The 26453-nt window shown below is 36.9% G+C and overlaps 1 protein-coding gene across 1 annotated transcript in view; it reads right to left on the minus strand.

Moving 5' to 3' along the window:
* Positions 1-26453, minus strand: part of eif2b3 (eukaryotic translation initiation factor 2B, subunit 3 gamma) — a 48539-nt gene that overhangs the window by 4640 nt on the left and 17446 nt on the right. The window contains exons 4-11 of the mRNA XM_067362907.1: positions 23986-24145; positions 23593-23704; positions 10697-10786; positions 7929-8062; positions 7620-7810; positions 7405-7467; positions 5539-5687; positions 1-73 (exon numbers count right to left, since the gene is read on the minus strand). The exon at positions 1-73 is cut by the window's left edge and continues 31 nt beyond it. Of these exons, the coding sequence (XP_067219008.1) occupies positions 1-73; positions 5539-5687; positions 7405-7467; positions 7620-7810; positions 7929-8062; positions 10697-10786; positions 23593-23704; positions 23986-24145 (972 nt within the window). The remainder of the gene's footprint in view (positions 74-5538; positions 5688-7404; positions 7468-7619; positions 7811-7928; positions 8063-10696; positions 10787-23592; positions 23705-23985; positions 24146-26453) is intronic.

Genomic DNA, 26453 nt, shown 5'->3' on the forward strand with positions numbered 1-26453 from the left:
GAGACAGTACTTGATGTCGGCTCCGCGTCCAATCACTGCGTTGTTGCAGATCACGCTACCTTGAATGTTACACCTGGGGGAAGAGAACAGAGTCGGATGAGTGTCATTTCAATGACCATACAACAAATTTGTTTGATCAAAAATACAGACAAAAAAATAGTAATGTGAAATATTACTATGAACTAAAACTTTTTTTTTATTATTTTAATATATGATTTATTCCTGTAATGTCAAAGTTGAATTTTCAGCATCATTACTCTAGTCTTCAGTCACATTATCCTTCACATGATATATTTTCATTCACTGGCCACAATTTTGCCATCGATACAATGGGGAAAAACTGCCATACAGTAATATTATGCAGCAGGTATATTAGGCTGCTGTCACTTTAAGACCTGACGCACACGTCCATTATACTGTTACACATTCGTTTTCTTTCTCAAATGTTTACCTTCACTTAAAACATGAGTGTGTTTACATGAATACTTGCCAACACTGACATTTTGACATTATTTTGTGTGTATTTAACTATTTATGCATATTAAGCAGTGAAAAATAACTCAATTTAGTACTGAGAGGCTGATTTATGTGTGTGCACTTTGGGTGTGAGCACAAAATCTGCAGGAATAAGTAAAATTATGCTCGATACACGCAATCCCACTCCGAAATCAAGCCCTGTAACATCAAAAATATCCATCTGGAGCAAATGAAACGAGTGAGTGAGGGGAGGCGGGTTTGTGTCTCAACTCGCTGACGGAGAGATAAAATAAGAAAATAAATAAGTGTTTCAGATATTCAGTATAGATATGTATTGAAAAATCTATATTCTTGACAACACTACATTGTACCTAGTTTATTATTTCAGATGCCTTTTTAAAAGACTACAATTGAAAAAAAATCCATCCATCCATCCATCCATATAAAATGTCCAAACTACATTTTGAGACAGTCATATTGGTTGATACCCACTTCTACTTACACCGTGTCTATACCGGACGTGACCATTATCAATGTTGAAAAGCACTTGGACTACATCAGAAATAGAATGGAGAATCCGTCTGGAATTTGTGTTGCTTCGCACCACATCCAGTGTAGACAATATCGATGATTATAATGGGTTATATCGTCTTTTGATGCGTTACGGCACTCGTGTCTGGTGTAGAAACGATGTTAGCCAGTTAACAAAAGTGTTTTCTTCTTCTTCAAATGTTCAAATATTTTTAAGTGAATTCTGAATACATATTGTGTTAAATAAATGACCATTTAACTTTGGCTATATTTTTTCAATCAGACATTGACTGGATATTACAAAGCCCATATGGCCTTACCACCAGTCCTAAACAAACCATTCTTATGGGGCTATTCACACAGTTTGACTTCTCGCATTCCAGTTCACTGTTAATAACCCATTTTAATTCCATAATTCAGAATATTCAACAAGAAATCATGCATGAAGGGTGAAATGTGGACACTACATACCAGAATGGAGCCAGACCGAATGCGAGTTTGCTAAAACAATGACCATATAGCTATTTGCGTAAAATGAAAGTTGTCTGACAGGAAGAGCAAGCCATTACATTTTGATTAAATATTACAATGATTTCTTTGAAATAACTCAGACCAATGAATCATTCACAATAAGACAAGGAACATTCGTTTAGAAAGTCAAATTTGATTTTGATGACTTTAACTGCTGGTCTATGCACATATCTATGACTTTTCAGATATTACTTTAAGTCAACGTTTTAAAAGGGGACGTTTCAAGATCTCTTCAACTCTATTTCACTGCACTCCATCTAGCAGTTTTTAAACTAAAGAACACATCTTGTGTAAACTTCCCCATTCCTAACACTAGATATCAAGCAGTAAATACCTTTCTACATAAAAAAATAATACAGGAAGTGCATTAGTAAAGATCCACTGACAGTACTTATATGTAACATGGCTTCTTTAAAAAAAAAAAAATGTTTACATCTGGAATCTTTGAGCATAATGAAGGGCTGATATTTGTGTATACGAGTTGTAGACAGCCAAGTGCTTGGGAGCTAGGCGCGCGCACACACACACACACACACACACACACACACACACACACACACACACACACACACACACACACACACACACACACACACACACACACACACACACACACACACACACACACACACACACACACACACACACACACACACACACACACACACAGGTTTGTTCTTGTGAATTGTGGGGACATTCCATAGGTGTAATGGTTTTTATATAGTACAAACTGTATATTCTATCCCCCTACACCTAAAGCTACCCATCACAGGAAACTGTGCACATTTTTACTTTCTCACAAAAACTCATTCCATATGATTTATAAGCCTTTTGAAAAATGGGGATATGGGGTAATGTCCTCACAAGTCACCCTCTCCTTGTAATACCTATGCATTACCCATGTCATTATACAAATTTGCGTCCTGACATGTCACAAAAACACGCACGCACGCACACACACGAACACACACACACACACACACATCCCTGTGCTGCTGTCTGTTTACACCAAACAAAGAATAATATTTTCCTGGGATCGCTTTGGCACCATAAAACTTTATTTGCACAGTTTTATGTTTACTTGGTTTGCCTGGGCCAACTCTTAACTTTTTCTGCACTCTCTTGCGGTGAAGCATATTTACCACGAGTGTTCAGCTTTCATGTCTTTTTGCTAATTGCACAGCTGAAGGTCTTGTCCTTTCCTCACCCGACCCAATTACGTCCCCCTCCCCATCACCACCACGCCAATCTGAAACCTGATACCTCAATGTTTTCACCAGGCTTAGTTTATTTTTCTTTCGGTGGCATTAGCATATATATTAAAAACAACATCGTCGTCTGACGTACAAAAGCGTTTTAGTGCTGCTTTCTGCGGTTTAGTGTCCGAATGTCACAGGACCTTACAGGAAGTGCCATTTCACACTCTCCCCCAGCCATAAAGCGATGCAAAATTTACAACCGCAACTTTTTACTAAACATACTCCAAGATTTTTCCCCTCACGGAACAGGGACAGCGGACAGCACGTCCCGTTTTCCAGATCAAGGAGCGTCGGACAGTGTGGCCGTGTTCAGCTAACGGAGGCAGGTTTCTATTGGCAGCTACACAGGGCGCTCTATTCAGGTGCACGGGTGTGTACAAGAGCGAGAGCGAGCGAGGTTTGAAGAAAGAGAGGGAGCGGGTGAGACAAGAGGGGGTAGATGGGAGATTACAAGGATTGGAGTTTTGAACAGAGAGACCACCAAAGATGTAGTTTCTGAAATACCACTAATTACTGACACTATGCTCCTCCTTGCTGTGACCCCCCCCCCCCTCCTTCCACCCACACAAGCCACCATCAGGACCCCCCCTCCAAATCAACCCCGACCTCCCGAGCTTTGTAAACAACCACTCCTACATGCAAACAAAGGGCCGAAAAATGCAAGTGGCGCTTTTAAATGCCAGGGATTTCCTAATCCCTTCTTACTTTATGTTTTGAAAGAGTTGCTGTTCCTTTCTTTCCTTCCTCTATATTCTTTCACTTCACTCTTCATGCACAGGCTAATTCGTACATGAGGGCCGCCACATTGGCTCCTAGCTCTTTTTTTTTTTTTTTTTTGATTTTTTGAAGGGAAAAAACTGGTTTAAACCAAAGCTCCTCCTGTCTCTACCTAACAGGGTCCTGATTTGGGACAGTCTGTGTTCAATGGCAAGCGAGAACGCCATTATCCCAAATTATCCCAAAGCTTAAATCTAAATTGTTTTGGGCGAAAAAAAGAGTGCAAAAAAAAAATCCATTGTTCATTCACAAGTCTATGATCTCAGAAAAGAAGCATGCGAGTAAAACTCTTGAACAAGAGTCGGCCGAGTTTAGCGAGATGTGAATGTTTGCTGAGGCTTCTTTTACTTCGCGAATGTAACGCTTGTTTCTTTGGGAATCATTACATCTACATTCACCACTTTTCTGTTAATTTGTTGTACCGGGGGGCTGTTCAGGGTCAGCGAACACCTTTAGGGGTCTGACAACGCAAGTTTCTGCTTTTTCTCAACACAACAAAAAGCAGCAGCATCCACCCCAACACCACCCGCAGGCAGAAGCAGGTCAGACTCTCTGCGCATTATGTCTACGTCAAGCCCACTTTTAACCTAACAGACAAAATCTGATCTTTTGTTTCTACATGCTGAACATCTGATCCAGACCACTAAATACGCTGGAGGCAGCCTATCTGTCTGTCATCCTTAGACTGTGGATGGTACAATACAACACAGGGGTGCATGAAATTGCAAAGCTCTGTGCATTATGTACACTACTGTTCAAATGTTTGGGGTCAGTCTTTTTTTTTTTTTTTATTCAACTCAATTAAATGCTGTTCTATTCATCAAATATTGCTAAAAGAATCACTTTTAAAATGTTTCTGGAGCACCCAATCAGCATATTAAACATATTAAGCACCCAATCAGCATGTTTCCACCACAGGAACTTTACCCAGGAACTAGGGACTTTGGGGTGGTACTTGGTGTGTTTCAATTGCAGGAACCAGGGTCTAAATAAAGTTTCAGGTAAAAATTCCCCCTCAGAAAGTCCCTGCTCATGAGGTAGTACTTTTTCAAAGTTCAGGAACTTTTTGGGACTTGGGCGCTGAACATGCTGATTGGTTGAGTTCACGCAGCATTTTGATTGGTTCACTCCACTCAGCACTTTATTTTAACCACCATTTTTAAAAGTCTGTTGCGGTGCGTGCAGTAAGAGTTGCTTACTATTCGAGTTTAAAAAATAAGGGAGATGGGCCGACAACGAGGTTCAGGCTTTATTAAGCTTATATGCAGAGAACGAAATCCAGTGGGAACTGGAAAGTCGCACGCAGTCCTACGTCAACGGATTAATCTTCACAATACTTTAAACCACGATTGTAACGCAGACAGCAACTGAAATCTGATTCATTTAAGCAAATAATGTAATTCAGATCATGTTCATATTTCCATACTAATTTATAGTCAGTTGTGGTTACTGGATAAGGATTATGGAAACTGCATTCACAAAGCAATTTACTGCTGAAAAATTTATTTAGATCTGAGAACATATTATATTCAACATGTACATTTCCATGACTTTTTATCAGATGTTATTAATTTCTCTGACTTTTCTATCCCTGAATTCACTATTTCAAATTCACCAATATTTCCAGGTTGTCCATGACCAAATTTTTAACAGAACTGGTTAAAAAAAAAAAAAAAAAAAAAAGATTAAAAATTAATTGATTCTTCATTCAAAAAGTGTTTCCAGGAGTCTCTGCAATGCATCCAACAACATTTTTTATTGCAGCTACATTTTTTTCTAATTTATTTAGTTAAATACTGCTGTTTATTAGTATGTTTTCAAATATTATTAAATTTCACCATTTAAAGAAAGTAATCAACATTACTTGTGTTAAACATCCTGTCTGGGTTTGATTTACAAAATAAATTACCCATAAAGAGGCTGTTTCTGCATCATTTTCTCATAAACAGTCAGAATCACTTACCCTTCTTCAATAGTGACTCCGTTCATGATGATGGAGTTGATAATCTTCACCTTCTCCTTGATCGTGGTTGATGTGCCAATATTTGAACGCTTGATTGAGGTCTTGTCTAATATCTGACAATGTGGCCCAATAATGCTGTCACTTCCAACCTAATAAAAGAAATAGCAGTACTTTATTTTAGGAGTAATGTATGAGTGCAACAGCCTGGTTCAGGATGAAAAGAAAAAAAAAAAACTGATTTTGAATGATAACTTGCAAACCTTTAAAGATAAGCTAGGAGGTTGTTATTCCATGGTATTTGCTTCTGCTGAAAGTGTCAGCCTGCATTATTTCAGCTTATTTTTAAAATAATGTGTTTAACAGTGGAATTCCTGGTGAAAAACTGCATTACCCATGATGCTGTACAAAAAAATTCCACCAATCAGAATCGGAAAAAAAAAAATTGTGCAAAAAAAAAAAAGACCTTTTAGCTCCGCCCACTCCGAATGACTTAAATCGAGATGATCTTTTATAAGCATATTTTGCGAAAAACTTAAAATATATATTGTTTTATATGTATATTATATATATATATATATATATATATATATATATATATATATATATATATATATATATATATATATATATTGTTTTATATTTATCCATAATTTTTAATTCGATTATGCTGTTCGCAATGCTTCATGGGATTGTAGTTCTTTCCCCTCACTAAAGCGGTTAAGTACGCAGTCTTGTACCTTTGTCTTTTTGTCCGATTTTCAAATTATTTTTTGCTTACAATCCAAGTTTGTAGTGTTGCAATTCAGCTCATAGCTGATTGGCTTGGTTCATGGCTTATAACTCTTTAACAAAGACTTTTTTTTTAAAAAAAATCACTATCGGAGAAATGTATGGAAAAAAATACTTTTGGAACCAGCACTGCTGAAAAAGGGAGCAGGCACTGTTGCACTCTATTCCAATAGCAAAACATGCTGTTTGACAATTTCTTATGAGGTATATTATGAAATATGCATTTTTAATTAGGGCTGTCACAACAAGTCCTCGATTTACTTTAAATACTCAAAAAAAAAAAAAAAAAAAAAAAAAAATCCTCAATTGCGTGTCGAGTAACCGGCAAAATACTGGAAGTGGCACATTCCATGGACGAGAAGGCTGCACAATATATTAAAACCATTTCAAAATTATACTATAGCATAGTGTTATTGTGAATTCACAAAGGCTGTGATTTAGTTAAATAAATATATGCCCTGTGGGTTTTATATTTATTATCCTGTGAGTTTGGGTTGCTTATAACGTTCATCTGGAAACACAATGTGTGCCAATTCATCAGATTTGTATTGTAAATCATTTATAAACCTTCACCAACACAGGAGAATACAGCAATATAAATTGAATTTAATAAATTTCTAAATTTGCAAACGGTTGTTCATCATGATTTCAAAATAAAAGTTTAAATCCTCGCTCTGAGTTTGCATGTTTTGATGTCCACATATTCTTGTTCAAAAAAATTACAGTAGCTGTAGCATTTCTATCATAAGAAGTGACCAAACATTAAAGATCAAGTAAATTAAATGTCATTTGGCCAATATTAAACAAGGATTTGATCTGCTGGAAAATTGTTTTTCTATAAATATGATTAATTGCATTTGATTCTTTATTTATACCAAATATTATTGCTTCGTTGTTATTATATATGTAGTTGAAGTCTTTTTAAGGGCTTTTTTTATTACCACAAAAATATCCAATTACTCGATTAATCGTCAAAATAATCGACCGGTTACTCCATTACCAAAATAATCATTGGTGACAGCCCTAATTTAATCATACTGTACACATCCACCATAGTGACGTGCCTATGGGACTCACCAAAGAGCGATCTGTGACCACAGCAGTCGGATGGATTGGAGGGTCCTCAAACAGCTTTGGAACCTAAGGGAAAATGGAAACCATCCCACAATTCAATGCAGCCATTACAGCTCAACCAGTGTCTCAAACAACTGTTTTAACCTTGGACAGATAATCTTATTTACAGATTTAATGAAAACTGTGCAATTAAAACCGTTCTTTCAGCTTGTTCTCACCACACGATTGGCCTCTATGTAAGCCGCGAGTGTGTTCACACGGTAACACATGCCCTCCTCCATGATGTGAACATAACAGCGTAGCTTTCCGCCGTGGTAGGCCTCACTCATGTCTCCACGATGATCGTTCCAACACGACCTGTCCCGGGCAAGTTGAAGCAGCGCGTCATCTTTACTAGTGCTGAGGAGTTCTGTGAAGACATGTATGAGTTTGAGAAAGGTCACCTTTTATTATGTACACTTAAAACTCTCTTAAAACGGATGACAAATGTGAATTGCAAATGCGAGTCATTACAAGAGGAAGCTTACCCAAATTGTTGTGAGCATCCTGTTGTTTTTGATTCTTCTCTGAATCCTCTGTGGCATTTTGACAGTTTAAAGACTTTGAGAACTGCTTACGCACCAAATATGGCACTAATTCTCCTCTGATTGAAGTGACAGACCTGTATATAAAAGCATATGAAAACAAAATTTTTTTGAGATTTAAAATGTGATATTATTTAAAGAGTTGTCAATCAATTAAGAATTTTTTTTTAATCATCTCAGTAATGCTGATCATGTATATGGGTCACTGACGAATAAAGTTTTTAAAAGTGTAAAAAAACAAACAAACCATGGAGATATAATTAATTTTGAAGTTTTATCAAGCGTTAACAATGAGATTATGTGGTTTTTATAATCTGTTAGCACTGCTTTTGTCATTTTTTACAAGATGGACAAAATGTCACCAGAAAAAGTCATTCGGTTTAACCAACATTTTGATTTTACCGAATGACATTTTGTGTTATACTGAATGACGAAATTTTCAAAAAATGTTATCTTGCTAGCTAGCAAAAGGACAATTACATATTTTATATTTAGTACAAGTTTTTAAAATATTACCACATTTTCCATGTTTTATAGCAGTTCTAGCGAATGAACTGATGTTTCGGGACATGCGTATAAGCAAGTGAAAACGTGGTCCTTTGCAGGTGTCAATGATGTCACATTCTGTCACATGATACTGACCGCATGACTTGATCCAAAATGGTCCCTTTATATTGGTTACTCCAAATGACATAAGTGAAATTCATTTTTCCGGATATTCTTTATCATAAAGCACTGACTTCTACACATAATTTTAATACCATTTTGCACTATGTTGATGATGTTACAAAATCATGCCAGAATAAAAAATTATATATATATATATATATATTAGTACATTTTAAAATCACTAATGAAATGGCTGTATTGGCCTTTGGACGGTTAAACCGAATGACCTTTTGACACTTCAAAATAAATAAAAATACCTTTATATGTAGCAAAATATGATGAAAACCTTTTGGATTCAATAAAAGAGATCTAGATGTACTACCTTACATATTTTGGATGTCATATCTTTGTTTTTATTATTATTAAGGCCTTTGGACAAAAAAAAAAAAAAAAAAAAAAAAAAAAGTCATATGCAATTATTCAAACAATTAATCATTTAACTAATTTGAAGACATTATTGTGGCAGAAGAGTAAAGCATTGAGTAGACATTACAAAATAAAATTAATTTCATTAATTATTTTTAAAAAAATGAAGAAAATTATTTTAATTATTAATAAAATGTACTATATGAATGTGATCAACAATAATTAAATCCAACATTAAACAGCATTCACAGAGGAATATTCTTATTTTAACGAACAATTGAATTTATGGTCGCCTGAAGGTATAGAGTTGAATCATGGTTTGAAAAAAATCATGTGTGCTTGAGGAGCAATTCAAAATCTCCACCACCTCCTTAAACCAGTCTCTCTCTTCCTCTCTTTATTTTCTTTTAAGCAAGATTAGAATTTCCATCTGAATGCAGAGAGAGAAACAACAGTTACTATGTCCATTTTCTCCTTTAGTACTTCATGGCACTGCAGGCTCAAGGGCGACAGAGAGAGAGCGAGACGGACGGAGGGAGGGAGGGATTTGGGGGGGGGGGGTGTGGGGGCGAGAATGTGAACGAGGGAGAGAAAAGGCAGCATAAAAAAAAGTCAAACTACTTTGATGAGGGAAAGTGGGGAGAGGAGGAGGCAGATTAGATGAAATGATATTTATATCAGGGGGAGAGCGAATTAAAATGTCAAAGCGGAGAGAAACCTCACGCTTTTCTGAAGTCTGTGAGAGGGAGAGGACCTAAGAGAGGCCATGCACGGCACCACTTTACAGCGGGCTCCCCGGCCTCACAATGTCAGTTACAGGAGCACAAAGGGGACTGGAGGGGCAGGCGAACGGAGGGCTATTGGAGAGGATGAATGGAGAGCTGAGGGAGCAACGGAGGGGTGGACTGTAGAGGACACAGGGACACTCCAGGATTAGAGACACAGCGGAACGACTAGATGAAGAGAAAACTGGTTATGTGAAAGTGGTGCTGAAAATATGCTTGCAATGAAGTGCAAGGAGCAATTTTTGTTTTTCAGTTTAGGCCTTTATTGTAAAGCAAATTCAAATAAAAGTGATTTTAATTATAGTGAAGAAAATAAATATAAAAAAATATGTATTATATATATATATATATATATATATATATATTTCTTTACATATATTTATTTATTTACTACACCAAGAACATGCACACCTTCAAAATTTTTCTTTGCATTTCATTAAAATCCTGATGGATAAAAGTCCAGCAATACAATATAACCCCATTTTTAATGTCCTTTAATGTCCTCTGTCCATCCTGACATCAGTTTGTCAGATGGTAAAACTAGATTTAATAGATGCTAATGTGTCAGATTCAAATTTACAGGATGTGCAGACAAATATTGTGCTTTCAGGTGGCACATTGTCAAACAGCTTTCTGGGGAAAAACTGGTCAGTTTTTGCACACTTCTGATATAATACATCATTAGTCAAATTAAACTATCATCATTTGAGTGAAACGTTAAATTGAAAAATTAATCATTTTGTTAGCATTCCTTTTGCTTTACTGCACCACTCAGAACATCTTCTGTTTTATCATTATAAAAGTGCGTGTGAATTATTTGGCACAAAACGCAACTGGCAAAAATTGACAGAAAAGGCTGTGAAACTCTTTTATTGGGAAATGCTAACTTACTTGTTGTGTACTAAGAAATCAACCACAGATCTCTTCAGGCAGTACAGGTGGGCATCTAGAAGGCCAGTCTTGATGAGCATTCTGGGATGTCTGAAAGAGTGAGATATATATATATAAGTGTCAGAGAAAGGGAGGGCAGTGAAGACTGGCATCTTGGAGTGCAAATAAAAAAATAATGACAGTAAATGTGCGGAAGGAGGCTGCGGCTTGCTCCAGAATAACACGCAGGGGAAACATGGAACATGCTTGATGGCGAAACAAAGTAAATACATAACAGCTCTGACAAAAACACCGTAAGGCACCCTGCTACCCTTGTTTCCTCAGATGTTTTATAATTAGACTATATAGCTTGCCTTTACGTCCCATGGAGTCTTTCATTTTCCTGTCTCACTCCCAACCTAATTGGTCTCTTCGAGGCACTGTATAGTTCAAGAGAACTATAATGACCCCCAAAACTGGAATAACAAGTGAAAGACAAGCAAAGTGACATGTAAGAGAAGAAATGATGTAGTATCTCTATAAAATCCAAAAATTTATTAAAAAAAAAAAAAAAATCCCATGGCAACTCCAGCCGGATTAAGTGATTCCACAGCTTGTGAGTAGTGAGATGTCAGGAGCACCGACGGACCCCCCAGACTGTTTTATAGCCTGCCATTGACATGAAAATGCTCCCGGAGCCCCTCCACAGTGCAACAAGAGTCCCACAAAATGGCTGCCCCGGGGGCCACAGCAATTCACGTGGTGAAAGAGTCCACTGCATCCTGACGGACAACACAAAGTGTTACTAAAGGTAAAGCAGACTGGATAGCAATGCAAGTTAAGCTGTCAGATGTACATGAGGACTTCCAGTTACACATGCACATATGTCTGGAGAGAATAGTCAAGATCGCAGAGTCAAGGTTTTGCTCAATTGCCTCAATTCATGATGATTCGAGTCTATCAAGGGACAGTGCAAAGTACAAACAGCAAGGTTTAAAAGAGACTTTAACATCTGGAATTGAATATTTAAATTAAACCTGGAAATAAATGTTCAAGATTTCAATAAATAAATAATTAATTAAATAAATAAGGGGAAAAACTGCTACAAAGTATACTAAGAAATCTAAAGAAAACTTTCAAATTTAATGTATATATATATATATATATATATTATATATATATATATATATATATATATTATATATATATATATATATTATATATATATATATATATTATATATATATATATATATATATATATATATATATGTATGTAATATAAATATAAAATATGTATGTATATAAGCTAAACTGAAGCATTATCACTACCATTATAAGCATTATAACCATATATATATATAAAATAAAAATATATATTATATATATATATAAAAATATATATTATATATATATATATATAAAAAAAATATATATATATATATATATAAAAACCACAACGTACACTCCCCCACCTTTCCAGCTACTGTGCTACACCACATGCAGGCTTTATGCCGGGCGACCTGCAGTAAACACAGAACACGAGGACCCTCCCACCCCCATGACATTTACGAAGCGAGAATGTAAGAGAACCATCTCATCTCTAGAGCTTTACTGTTTCCCTCCTATTGATGACACACTGAGAGCCAGAAACGCTGCCGTGTTTACGTACCCAAATCTCAAAAACAGACTCACCATGTGTAAATCAGAGCGTGTATGTGTGTGGATACATGAGAAATAAATTATGATGACACCAAGTCGTTCCTTTAGCCAGCAGTGGCTGGATTCCTGAAAAGCAGGAAAAGTGCGTGCAGAGAGTGAGGAACGTTCAGATGTTTTCAGCTACATATGGCACCAATGTGCTCGGCTCACACACGCAGACAGCAGCAAGAGATCCAGAGGAGGTGAGGAATGAACAAAGGCATGACATGCTGATTTATGGGAACACCCAACATGTGACATCATGGTCTGGCACCTGCGGGCAGGAGAATGAGTGAATCAGAGAGAATGATGGGCCGAATGAAGGAATGATGAGTAACGGGTACAGATCCTTGTGGATTTGAATGAGGAATGAGTTTTAAAGAGCAGGAAATAGAGGGCCAGGAAGATGACAAGACTGTCAAATGATGAGCAACAGGTGCTGTTTATGGAGTGCAGACAATATAAGGCTCACAGTGCAAAACATAACTAGGAATAACTTTTCAAATCAAACTACTTGCTTGTATCGACATTTTTAAGCTGTTCTGGGTGGTTTGAAGGGATAGTTCACCCAAAAATGAAAATGATCCCATAATTGACTCACCTATAAGCAATTCTAGGTGTATATGACTTTCCTTTTCAGCCAAACACAGTTATATTAAAAAATATCCTGGCTCTTCCAAGCTTTTTAATAGGAGTCAATTGTGCCATTTTTTTAAAGCCCAAAAAAGCACATCCATCCATCCATTATAAAAGTAATCCATACAGCTCCAGTGGGTTAATAAAGGCCTTCTGAAGTGAAAGTTTTTTTAAAGAAAAATATCCATAGTAATAACTTTATAAACTGCAATCACTAGCTTCCAGTAACGGCCATCCACTCGTTCACGAGAGAGTCGAGTTCCGGCGTATGACACAGGATGTGGGAGTAGCGTAAGCTTAGGTGAAAGTTGACGCCACTCGCGGTTCAAACAAATAGGGCTGGACAACATTTCTCTTAAAAAAAGCTTGTTTTAGACTTCGAATTTATGATCGGTGTTTTGTTTTGCTCTATCCTCTGTGCTTCCGCATTTGTCAACACAAACTCACGTACGGTAGTTACCGGAAACCAGTTATTAGTTTATAAAGTCATAAATATGGGTATTTTTCTTACAAATTGCATCGCTTTGCTTCAGAACCCTCTGGAGATGTATGGATTAATTTTACGATGGATAGATGTGCTTTTATGACAGAATGGAGAAAAAAAAAAAAACCTTGGAAGAAACCAGGCTCGGTCAGGAGGCCAGTTCTCCTCTGGCCAACAAATGAACAGTGCATTTATGATTCAGGCAGCATTACAAGTCAGATTCGACTGGAACATTCAAATATTTATTCCAGTTACATCTGGTTGAAGATCGGATTAATCACGCTGGTATGGTATAAATCTAGAAAGAGCCAGGATATCTTTTAATATAACTCCGATTGTGTTTGGCTGAAAGAAGAAATACATATACAGTCAAACCAAAAATTATTCAGACATTTTTAATATTTTTGATATGTTTTTACTAGTGGGTGCAGGACACTATAGTTAATTTATGTAAGTGAGGATAGCAAAATAAAGTAAACTGTGACATATCATACCCAAATATACTTCATACAGTGGACTATCAGTAAAATTTATAAAAATTTGGAACCAAAAATTATTCAGACACTTTGACTCACCATGTTTTGCTTAAGTGTTATCTGACATAATTAAGATCATTTTTTTCTGACACAATTTTATTACCATTTTTTTTAAACTATAGTGAAAAAACTGCCAGGGGCCAGGGCACACTAGGGGGCCTCTGGATAATTGTAAATAATTTAAATAAATGAATGAACTAATTATTATTATTATATTAAAAAAAAAAATCCAACTCTAATTAAATTAAAATGATAAAAAGAGAAAACATAAAATGAAGATGTAAAGTGAAATCACATTTCTTTTTAAATTTCCCACAATAACTACTGTTCTGAAATACAGTACATAACTTCTGGAATCAAAAAATGAATCACAGCTCATTTATTTAATATATTATATTAACCACATGAATTAATTCAGTATATGAAGTTAAAAAAAAATATTTTAATTGCAGCAGAAATATTTTGGCATATATGAAGGGGAAGCTTCAAATATTGTGTTCTACAAAGTGGAGAACCACTGGTCAATGGGATTGTTTTGACTCTTTTGGGGAAGGAAAAAAAGCTTGTGTGGATGCCACAGGTTTGAATCCAGCTCGCAACAAAGCAAAAAAATATTGCTTGAATGGTAATCTTGAAGCAATTGTCATGAAATGTCTTATAGCGTAATGCGCCACCGAGTTAAAACTGTCTGCTTCATCCTCAAGCTGACAAGGATGACAAAAATCTGGGAAAGCCTTCAGGGTTGTGAGTGACTCACACTATTATTTTTAATGGCTTACTACTATAAAGCCCAGCACAAAGATCCACGTTACAGCACAGTGAGGTCATACGTTACACAGTGCGCCGTCGATGGAGCCCAAGCAAATGTATCCAGACCTATTTGAGCCCGGATGCCCTGCAAGACACGAGGCTTTTGTTCTGCGGCCGTTTGTCTGAATCGGCAGGTTAAATAAGTACCAGACTGACATTGGATGAGAAAGACAACAGCTGACTCTGGATTTGATGGGTTGGTAAATCTTAGCAAGGGACATATGGCACACACCTTCCTCTCAAACATCCTCACCCGGTCTGGAGAGTGTAATGTTTGAGCAGTGTGTTTAGGAGGGAGAGCTGGATTGCGAACAATGTTAAACACTGTTAAACACTCGCAGCTTTAACAAAGCAAATCAAGAGCAATGTTAACATGCCTTTTCAGTGAGCTGTCTGAGGAAGTTTACCGCTTCTTTGGCGGTCAGACTAAAATACATGTTTCCAGTCCATCAATTCTTTCTAGATTTCTAACATTTAGAAAGTTTAAATCTAGTGGGCTACAGCAAGTTAGTGCAAGAAAATGGTGAACTAATGGTAAAGAGGAACGATCGCTATGATGAACAGATTTAATTTAGGCTTTATTCACAAATAAATATTCATCAACTCACACATCAGTTGTGATAGACGCTCAAACATGATTTCTTGACATGCGAGAACCAATGAGGTTCATTCTTGTGCATTACGCAGCATGTTTGAGCTTCAGCAAGAACCAATGAGGTTCATTATCTTGTGTTACGCAGCATGTTTGAGCTTCCGCGAGAGGTTTGTTCTCGTGTGTCATTCAGGTTTTGTTGAGCTTCCATTTATGTGTGAATAAAAACCTAAATTAAATCTGTTCATCATATAAAGCAATCAAGTTTCTTTAGAAACTGCTCAATTCATGTTGATTAGTTTTACGATCTCTTTACAAGCTTTTGAGTTCCCCTAGGGCTGTTTTCCTGCTTTGCTTGAACTATGAAGTGTCGTAAGCTGCGCTTGTTATTGTGACTTATTTTGACGGCACGCTGGACCTTTATTGTGACGTCGCTGAGAATGCCAAAGCACATAGCGTTCACATTCTCCATCTTCATTAGTTTATAATTTGTTTAACAGCCTGTCTAATATGTTATTAGATATAACTGTTATAACAAGAAAAGAAAAAGTATTAGTGTTTACCATGTGGTTGATGTCCAATGTCACTAGCTGAGCAGAAATACATAATCACGTTTCGCTTGGTCCTCTCAAAGTCGTGTTGGATTTTCTCCTAACTCGAGAGGTCCATCTATCATTGTTTTCCATGTTCGTAGAGTTAGTTTGTGGAGTAAATATATGGGCTATAACTGTGTGTGTACACAACTTTTTAAAAAAATGACGGGTGCCTGTGTTTCACATGCGTTTGGCCAGTAAACATACACTTTCGCCACTGGTTGTTCCTATAGTGCTGGTTTAGACCCGACTCTGAAGTAGGATCTCATTTAGTTCTCCCAAAAGGAGTTCCTAGAACTAAAATCATTCCTAGTTCCTGCGGAGCAAACACAGCAAAATCCTGGTACTTCATCCAATAGTTCTAGGAACTATGAAAAGTTTCCTCTGGTGCAAAAGCCCCTTTGCATAGCTGTCTATGGAGGGACAGAAAGCTCTCAAATTTCATCAAAAAGATCTTCATTTGTGTTTCGAAGATGAATGAAAGTCTTACGGGTTTGGAACGGCATGAGGGTGAGTCATTAATGACAGAATTTTCATTTTTGGGTGAACTAACCCTTTAAAAATAAGAAATGTTGCCTTGATTACTAACTGAAATAAATTCTTAAGTACTAAATTACTAAAGTTAATCAATAAATAAATTAAATAATACTAAACAACACTGCAACTATCCCACAGAGAATGAGACCTCACCTGCCAACAATATGAGGTGGAAAATTAAGCAAGATGTATGAGATTTGAATCTGTAAAATCAATTCCAGTGTCAACTAATGTCACATGTGTAACTGTTTTGCTGTGTTCTACTTCTAGACCACAAATAAAGAGGGAGAAACCGATCTCCAAAATGTTTTCCTCTCACATTTCTTCAACCCTAGAAACACAAAAGGACCACCACTAAGATGTACTTTAACATTGTTACTGCCTCTTATGATAATCCAATGCTAAATATCTGTCGACCATCGCAGAGTTGACAACTCTCTTGCATTTGGCATGAGACATATGCTTTCTGGCTCTGTCTCAAGCTCTCATAACACTCATAGATAGGATATTCTGACCAGAACAGGACCTGTTTGGTCTAACACAGATATTCTTTACTACATACCTAGTGGTCAACAGTTGAACAAAGAACATGATGATTGTTTGTGGTGTGTAAATATTCTATTTGGCCGGTTAATTTTGCACTGTCACAGGCCAGCCAGGTGGCATTTTAATTGTGGATTATGTGAAAGTGTGTGCTGTGGCATGAATAACTTCTGTCTGTAACGTAACTTACAGAAGTGAAAAACATGTTCGCAAGATAGGATGCTTTTAAAAATGGCAGAGGCCACAGAGCAAATCACACTGAGAAAAGAACATGACCCAATTTGTCTTGAATTCAAAGAGACTTATATTCGTAAGTTTAATTTGAGCCATTTAAGTAACGAAAGAGTGCTTTTACTGGTCCTCAGCGCATAACTTACATCACAACTTGCACAGACATATCTTAAACTATGTCAGTGGCATCGTTTTGTCTCAAGACACACACCAGTAATGTTTTATTCTAAGACACATTTAGAAAAGCTACTTAAGGGTGCATTCACACCTGTAGTTCGGTTCATTTGGTCCGGACCAAAAAAAAAAAAAAAAAAAAAAACATTTAGTCCTGGTCTGATTAGCATTTAGATTGGCAATTTTATCACCGAACCAAAAGATACCGAACCTAAAGGCATAAGAATGCGTTCACAACCTGATTGGTCGGATTTTATGAGAAGGAACCTATTTTGAGAAGGAACTTACCGAAGATCCAAAACAATGCTGAGTGCGGAGATAAATGCACTTGTGTGTGTGTAGACTGCATATAATGGTATTTTGGCCAGCTGGGAACTCCTGAAGAGCTTATTAAATGTGTCAAAACAGCGGCGGTAATCCCTCCGTCATACATACAAACGATCTGCTGCATGGAGACGCGCGTCTGATGCCTGCGATGGGCAAACTCGCGACTATGAGAAGAAAAACCGATACGATTGAGGATTTTGTCCTTTTTAGGGTCTCATCTTCCTGTTTTTGGTTCGTTTACATGTCTCTTCATATATCATTAGAACCACACCAGAGTTCATTTGGAAGCGGACCGAGACTCATCTTTTCAGCGGTCTCAGTCCACTTGTTTTTTGCGCACCAGGGTTCGTTTTAATTGAACCAAACATGACAAGTGTGAACACACCCTAAATGTCCTTATTTAAATAAGGCTTACTCCTTGCTTAATCTAAGCCCTGTCTATGAAACCAGGCCTATAACGGTACAAAAATAAATTTGAAAAGAAAAAGAAAAAGAAATCTGACTGGATTGTAATATTAGCTAGTTAGCCAGCATATATGGTATGTAAAGTTTACAGGAACAGTTTCTAAAAAGTGCATTAGTACAACATTAGGCTTAAGCATTTAAACAACCAGTTACCTGTTAAGTTCCATACCGATTATAAAATACTGCTTCTTACCTATAAAGCCATAAACGGTCTAACTCCTTTGCATGTAACTCATCTACAATCCATCATATTCTTTAAAGGTCACAAAATTATGGACTTTTGATAGTACTAACTTTGATATTTATCAAAGTCTATGAAAGCAGGTAGAGCATTTTCGCACTTGGCTCATAAACTATGGAAAAGCCTTCCTGATAATGTTCAGGACTCACTCTCTGTTTAAATCTATATTAAAAGACATCTCTTTAGCCAAGCATTCACATGATGCTTCTCAAACTTACTACAATTATATCTGATGAAATGGTACAATCATCACATGATCATCTTTTGCCTAAAATGCTATTAACAGCAGCTATGCTAACTAATGGCTATCCAATAGATTGCACCAGCTCCAGTTTAATCACTCCAACCAGTAAAACAAAGTTGGCAACCCTGGTCACCATCACATATCCAACCAGATTTCTGAGATACTTCCAATAATGTAGAAGAAAAAATTAAAGGTGCCCTAGAATCAAAATTTGAATTTACCTCGGCATAGTTAAATAACAAGAGTTCTTTACATGGAAAAGACATACATTGAGTTTCAAACTCCACTCTTTCCTCTCATTTGTTTAAAAGACTTCCGGAAAACACGCGGATCTCAACATAACACAGACTGTTACGTAACAGTCGGGATCATTAATATGTATGACCCCAATATTTGCATATATGCCAGCCCATGTTCAAGGCATTACACAAGGAAAGGCTGTATTAACGTCTGGATCTGTGCACAGACAAGGTAAGCAAGCAAGAACAACAGCGAAAAATGGCAGATGGAGCAATAATAATTGACATGATCCATGATATCATGATATTTTTAGTGATATTTGTAAATTGTCTTTCTAAATGTTTCGTTAGCATGTTGCTAATGTACTGTTAAATGTGGTTAAAGTTACCATCGTTTCTTACTGTATTCACGGAGACAAGAGCCGTCGCTATTTTCATTTTTAAACATGTGCAGTCTGTATAATTCATAAACAACTTCATTTGTTATAAATTTCTCCAACAGTGTAGCATTAGCCGTTAGCTACGGAGCACAGCCTCAAACTCATTCAGAATCAAACGTAGACATCAAAATAAATACTTTACTCACATAATTGTAAAGATCCATTTGAGGATTATATTAGCTGTGTGAACTTTGTAAACGTGCTGTAATATAGTCAAGAGCTCGTGTGGCAGGGAGCAGGAGAATTAAAGGGGCGGCACACTGCCAAAATCAGTGTATAGTTAATGATGCCCCAAAATAGGCAGTTAAAAAAAAAAAAAAAAAAAAAAAAAAAAATTATATATATATATATATATATATATATATATATATATATATATATATATGGGGTATTTTGAGCTAAAACTTCACAGACACATTCAGGAGACACCTTAGACTTATATTACATCTTGTGAAAAAGCATTCTTGGGCACCTTTAAAGGGATAGTTCACCCCAAGATAAAAAAATTCCGTCATCATTTACTCACCCGCATATTGTTCAAACCTGAAACTTATAAATATGACTTACTTTCCTCTGTGGAAAAACAAAAAAAATATATTTTGAAGAACACAGGGACCCCAATGACTGCCATTGCATGGACAAATAGACAAAAAAATACACACACACACACACACACACACACACACACACACACACACACACACACACACACACACACACACACACACACACACACACACACACACACACACACACACACACACACACACACGCGCACACACACACACGCAGGTTTGGAACGAGTCATTTAAATTTTGGGTGAACTATCCCTTTAAGACATAATGATACAGAGAAGACAGTGTTTTTACAGGTCTTCTAAATAAAAAGGACTGGCTTAACACATGTGGACTGTACATATAGACTTCTCCGTGCCTGTATAAACACACATGCAGACAATGGCAAGGCTCTGAGACAACACAGACAAAGACAAAAGTATCTGAAGTAATGTTAAACATTAGCAGACATCTCTTAAACCACACTTAGAAATCCTGTGTCCTTGAGAGTGGGCCAGAAAGAAATGGCCAGGTCATATTCCAAGCCCTACATCAAAATGAAAGAACATTATATTTTTGCTAAAAGCTTTTTAGGACATTCCTTTTTGAATTCTGACAAACAACTATGCACTTTTTTTTTTTTTTTTTGTAATTGCCAATGGGTATTTTTTATTAGATTAGGTTTTTTTCACTGTACTACAGGTAAGGGTAAAAATAGAATTTCTTGTTTCTTTCTTTTGATTTTGGGGTAAGATTTGACTCAATATAAATATAAGTGTATTAGACTGGTGCGATACATTACTTAATGTCAGATTAGCTAGTGTGTGTTCAGTCTCCCACTCATCGGACAACATGCTAACAGCTGCTGCAACCCTACTATTACTGCACAGGATTTACAGCGGCAACGACTCCCCAAATTATTTATGAGCTCGCTCCCAACACAGCCGCATACAAAGCCCTATCACAGCTCTCCTACTCCCAGAGCAATGGTCACCCCCCACAAGCAGGAAAAGCAGGGCGTTTGGCCTACAGAACCCAAAGTACAGGCCCCACGCAAGGTGCTGACAATCTGAGGAGTCTTGCCAACATCAGGAAATGACAGCGTCAGATAACATTAAAACATTAAAATGGCTGGGAGTAAAGATGGGGGCGTAACTAGGGCAGTTATAACTAAAACAAGTCTCCAGCCATATCAGTGGCATAAAAAGAGCCATTTTATTCTATTATCAATGGTCCCCCTCATGGTGGCTCCCATATTGAAATCATATAACCCGCCAAATATTACTTAATCTCTATAAAACCTAAACACTTTAGTCAGATTAGTCAACATATTAGAATGCAGAATACATTAATAAATGTTGGAAAATACTTTAATACTTTTATTCTTTTAAGAGCATGTTCACACTTGGCAGTTTTGGTTAGATTAAAACGAACTGTGTTAGTGTGGTTCATTTTATTAAGTGTGAATGCTGCCACCCAAACCCTGGTACGCACCAAACAAAACAAACTCTGGTGCGGTTCGACAGAAATATGAACTCAACAAGAACCAAAGACATCTAAACTAACCAAAAACAGAATGTGAAATCACCAGATGTGACCTTAAAAAGGAAGCATACCTGTTTTTTCTCTTCATATGAGCAAGGTTGCATATTACAGTTTGGTACAGGTGTCAGAAACACGTCTCCTTGTAGCAGATCTTCGTTTTTGTGCAACAGAGGACTTCTTGGTGCTGTTTTGACTCCTTTACACATTTGATAAACTTTTTACGAGTTATCAGCTGGTCAAAATGTCATCACAAGTACGCACATATAACTAGCGCATTTAGCCCAGCACACTGCATTGTTTTTGATGTTCGGTAAGTTCCGTCGCAAAATACTGAGTTTTTTATCTTTAGGTTCAGTCTTAAAAATGACAGTGTGAATGCTAAGCAAACCAGGACTAAATGTTCTGTTTTCTTTTTTGGTCCGGACCAGAAAAAACAAAACAAGAAAACTAAAACAAGTGTGAACATCCTAATACACCCTAATGAAAAAAATTATGTTTTTTGCAAAAATTATTATGGTTTTTGCAAAAATATGAAGTAGCACAACTGTTTATCACTGAAAATAAGACATGTTCCTTAAGTACCAAATAAGCTAATTAGAATGATTTCTGAAGGACCATATGACACTGAAGAATGGAATAATGCTGCTGAAAATTCAGCTTTACCATCACAGAAATCAATTATATTTATATTAAAAAAGAAGAAGAAAGAAATTGAAATTAAATTAAGTATTTCACAATATTATTGTATTTACTGTATTTTTTTTTATCAAATAAATGCAGCTTTGGTGAGTATAAAAGACTTTTCAAAAACATTTTAAAAATATTTTGAATAGTAGCGTACATATATGCAGTCATGTGATATAGTCAGCAGTGTATTATGGGTCATTAGTAAAAGCAAGCTATTTAATTATGCTATTTTAAAATATGAGAATATATCTGCACCTAAACATGAATAAAACATCCACAGAGGAGAAAATGAAATTAAATACTCATACATTAAATACTCATTAGATAGATGTCTAATAAAAATAAAATAAAGTCTAATATTTTCCATAGTTCTTGGAAATAATACACATAGCTCTAAAACCTCCAAGGGAGAAAATCCAAAGAAAAGAGAAAATGCGAAAGAAAGACAGGACAAACTGGGTTGGGAAGGAAAGAAGGATTGGGTCAACAGAAAGGTTGCCGCCTGCTAAGGCAGGGTTGACAGGCAGCACTTAAGGCCAGTGTGGAGGAGGCCACAGTTTTACTAGCCAGCAGCAAAAACAGCAGGTCATCGCCTGGTGAGGCCGCTTGAGGAAGCGGCACCTCTCTGAGGGTAGTAGCTTTAAATTGTACTTAGACGGACCAAGTCCATTTTCAGTGTGAAAACTACACACAACAAGACAACAAAATGCCCCAACGTATTCCCCCCGCACAAAAAATCCAAAGTATTGTACATTAATGACCATTTCTTTTATTAAAAGGCTAGCTCAATATCTCAAATTGTTCTGTTTATGATTTAAAGAGGTATACCGCGAGCGGAATAGGATGCATTTAACGCTTTTAGACATACACTCACAAACTTCCCTAAGCTCTTCCCCTCGCCATTTTGAAGCACATTTAACTTCATCAAGTGCAAGGGAGCACTTGTTGGACAGACCCTCAACTTTAAAAGAGGGAGCAGGTCTACTCATTCTGTACAGTTCAGGCAGATCCACAGACCACAATGCAACATGATTGTGATGTCACAGCAGATAGCACTTAATTTATCCCCCACCTCCAACAGCTTAAGCATATACACATGCCTATAGAATGTTGCATAAAACAATTCATAAGGGGGGGGAAATGTAAATAATAAATCAGCTCCATAGCGGAATGCAAGTGATCAAGGGCTTAGGGAGTTCCATTTAGACCCATTGCAAGGGTTCAGCCAGTAGTGGGCAATGTAAGCAATGATGTGCATTTGAGTAAACAAGACGGTTAACGAGGGAAAGGCATGAAAAATTGGACTTAAGCGCAGCCCTGAAGTGATGTTGACACTTACTTCCGCATGATGGACTTCCGGAGAACAAGGCCTTCTTCCAGGTCTGCCTCATTGGCCATGAACAGAAGCCGTTTCCCTGTGACGTCCACACCTACAAAGTCCCTCTGTTCTCCTGCCACAGGGCACAATTCCAATCTGTCATAGCGAACTTGTAAAATACTACTGTGAGATATAGTACAGTCAAACTGTATTTTGGCTTAAGACGGACAGACAGTCAACAACCTGAAAGACCTTTAGGAATAGTATACAGTACACTGGGATACATTTTTCAGTTCATATTAGTAAAAGGGAAATGGTCAATAAATAGTAGTTTGGAAACAGTGCAACAACAGCACTCTTTCAAAACCAGACCATCTATTTCCTTGTCAATCACATCTGTGTAAGTGATAGTACCTCCTTTCTTCTTGCCCTTTTGGCCAGGGACAGTCTCTGTGAATTCATGCACTTTGCTCATGAGCATCGAAAGTGTGGCGTTGTGCGCACGAAAGAGGTCCACAACCTCATGCAGGGCCACATCCGTTATCAAATCACAGCTCACCACCACGATGTCTGTCTGTGGGAGAGAAAAAAAAAAGACAAATCCTATTTAAACCACTATCAAGACAGAACAATCCAGCTTTTCCACCCACAATTTGATTATAATGTCACTGGAAGGACAATATGTTTCCTACACATAATTAGAAAGATTACTTTCAGGTTTTGAAATCACCAGTTGGGTTGAAATACTTGAATAAAATTTTAGTTTTTTCATGCCAGTGGCCAAGTTTTTCCCCAAGTATTCGCAAAAGACACTCTGAAAAACAGCATCAAATATTTCAATATACTATGCAGACATACTCAATCAGAACATAAATCTCCCACAATAGGTCCATTCAACCCAAACTAGCCATTCATTACTCGTCATGACATATGACCGCCAACATTTATATCAATAGCAATTTAATCTTCAGTAACACAGAATGACAGTTAAATGGCAGTATGAATAATGCCAGTACACAGAGATTAGCCAATCAAACCAGAGGCCATTTACATACATACAGTAAGTAATTAAGTAAAGCTTTATTTATACAGCACCTTTTAAAAATAGTGTTTACAAGGTGCTTTACAGAAGACAAATACATGGGTGCACTCACAGAAAAGAAAAACATACATACACACAACTTAAATAAGAATAAAATGAAATACAAAAATAAAATAAATCAAGGAAAGGCCCTAGTGAACAAATGTGTTTTGAGATACTTTTTAAAAGTGCATTGAGAGTCGATTGCTCGTAGGTTGTCAGGAAGAGAGGACCGAAAAGGCTGACTCAATTTTTAGCCATGTTTTTGGTACAACCAACAAGTTACTATTAGATGTTCAGAGTAGGAGTTTATTTATTCAACAAATTAGAAAGGTATATTTGGGGCAATAGCATAAAAACATTTAAAGAGGATCTTGAATTAAATTCTGAATTATACAGGCAGTCAATGAAGGGATCAGAGTGTTGGAGTAATGTGATTTCTCATTTTAGAGTAAGTTAGTATTCGTGCAGCTGCATTCTGAACTTTTTATAAGTGTTTAATAGAGATCTTTAGTAACCCAGCAAAAATGACATTGCAATTGTCAAGACTAGACGTAAAATGCATGAACAAGTTTATCACTGTCAGAAAGGGAGAGAATGTCACGTACTTTGGAGATGTTTCTGAGGCGATGACATGCTGTTTTAGAAACATTGCTAATATGTTTTTTTTAAAACTGAGGTCACTGTCAAACATGATCCCCAAGTTCTTGACCTGATTACTGGATTTTAGTGATAGAGTGTCAAGATATGGAGCAATAGATATTCTCCATGTGTCATTACCAATAACAAGTACCTCTGTCTTATCTTTGTTTAGCTGTAGAAAGTTCTGAGACTTCCACAATTTTATGCTCTCTATGCAGTCCAGCAGGGTGGAAACTGAATTGTGGGCATCTGGTGCAAGAAAAAAATAGTTGCATGTCATCTGCATACTGGTGAAACAAAATATTGTAGTAATTAATCACACCAGCTAAAGGAAGCATGCATAGGTTAAATAACAGAGGACCCAAAATTGAGCCTTGAGGAACACCTTAAGATATGACGTAAAGCCTGGAGGTGCAGGTATCCAGTGTAACGTAGTATTCCCTGCTACTTAAGTAGGATCTGAGTAATAAAGCAGCAAAACCTGCCTTCCTAATTCTAAAGGTCTTTAACTGCTCTAGTAAAATGGAAGATACATGGCACTAAGCACAGAAATCAAAGAATTCAAAAAAGTGCCAGTGATCCTGGAGCACAGCTTGTTCTGTGTGGTCAAATTAAGCTCAGTAAATGTTATTTTTATAGTCGGTTTGGGTCGGTTTAATCTGAATAGTCTACCATCAGCACATTAACATCATGTTAAGTTTATCTTGCCATGGCCCAGGTCAATATTTCGCACACCAATTACCATTATCATTACCTGAAGTTGTTAGGCTATAATACGTATACTATTTTAGCCCAACATACTATTGACTACTTACTGTTATGTTGTTCTCTTAAAACTGGCTGGTACATTAAAACAACAATCAGGTTTTCACATATTTTAAGAAAATGTAAGCAATGCTTGCCCATGCAAAACACTGTCACAATGCTTCAGACCAAACAGACACTTCCATAGACTAAGAAGTTCAACTTCATGTATAAGGAATCATGGCGATGGTCAAAACAACAAAAGAAAAGTTTAGAATATGTTATGTCCAGAGAAAATGACGTGCACAGTGCTCTCGAATAATCACTGTGCTCTGTCACAGTTTGCGTGCACACGTGCGTAAGAGTTTGTATGAGTGAGCACAGGCATGGAGGGGAACCCAGTGATAAATCCTGC

The sequence above is a fragment of the Chanodichthys erythropterus genome, chromosome 16 (genome assembly GCF_024489055.1).
Source record: "Chanodichthys erythropterus isolate Z2021 chromosome 16, ASM2448905v1, whole genome shotgun sequence".
Lineage (NCBI taxonomy): Eukaryota > Metazoa > Chordata > Actinopteri > Cypriniformes > Xenocyprididae > Chanodichthys > Chanodichthys erythropterus.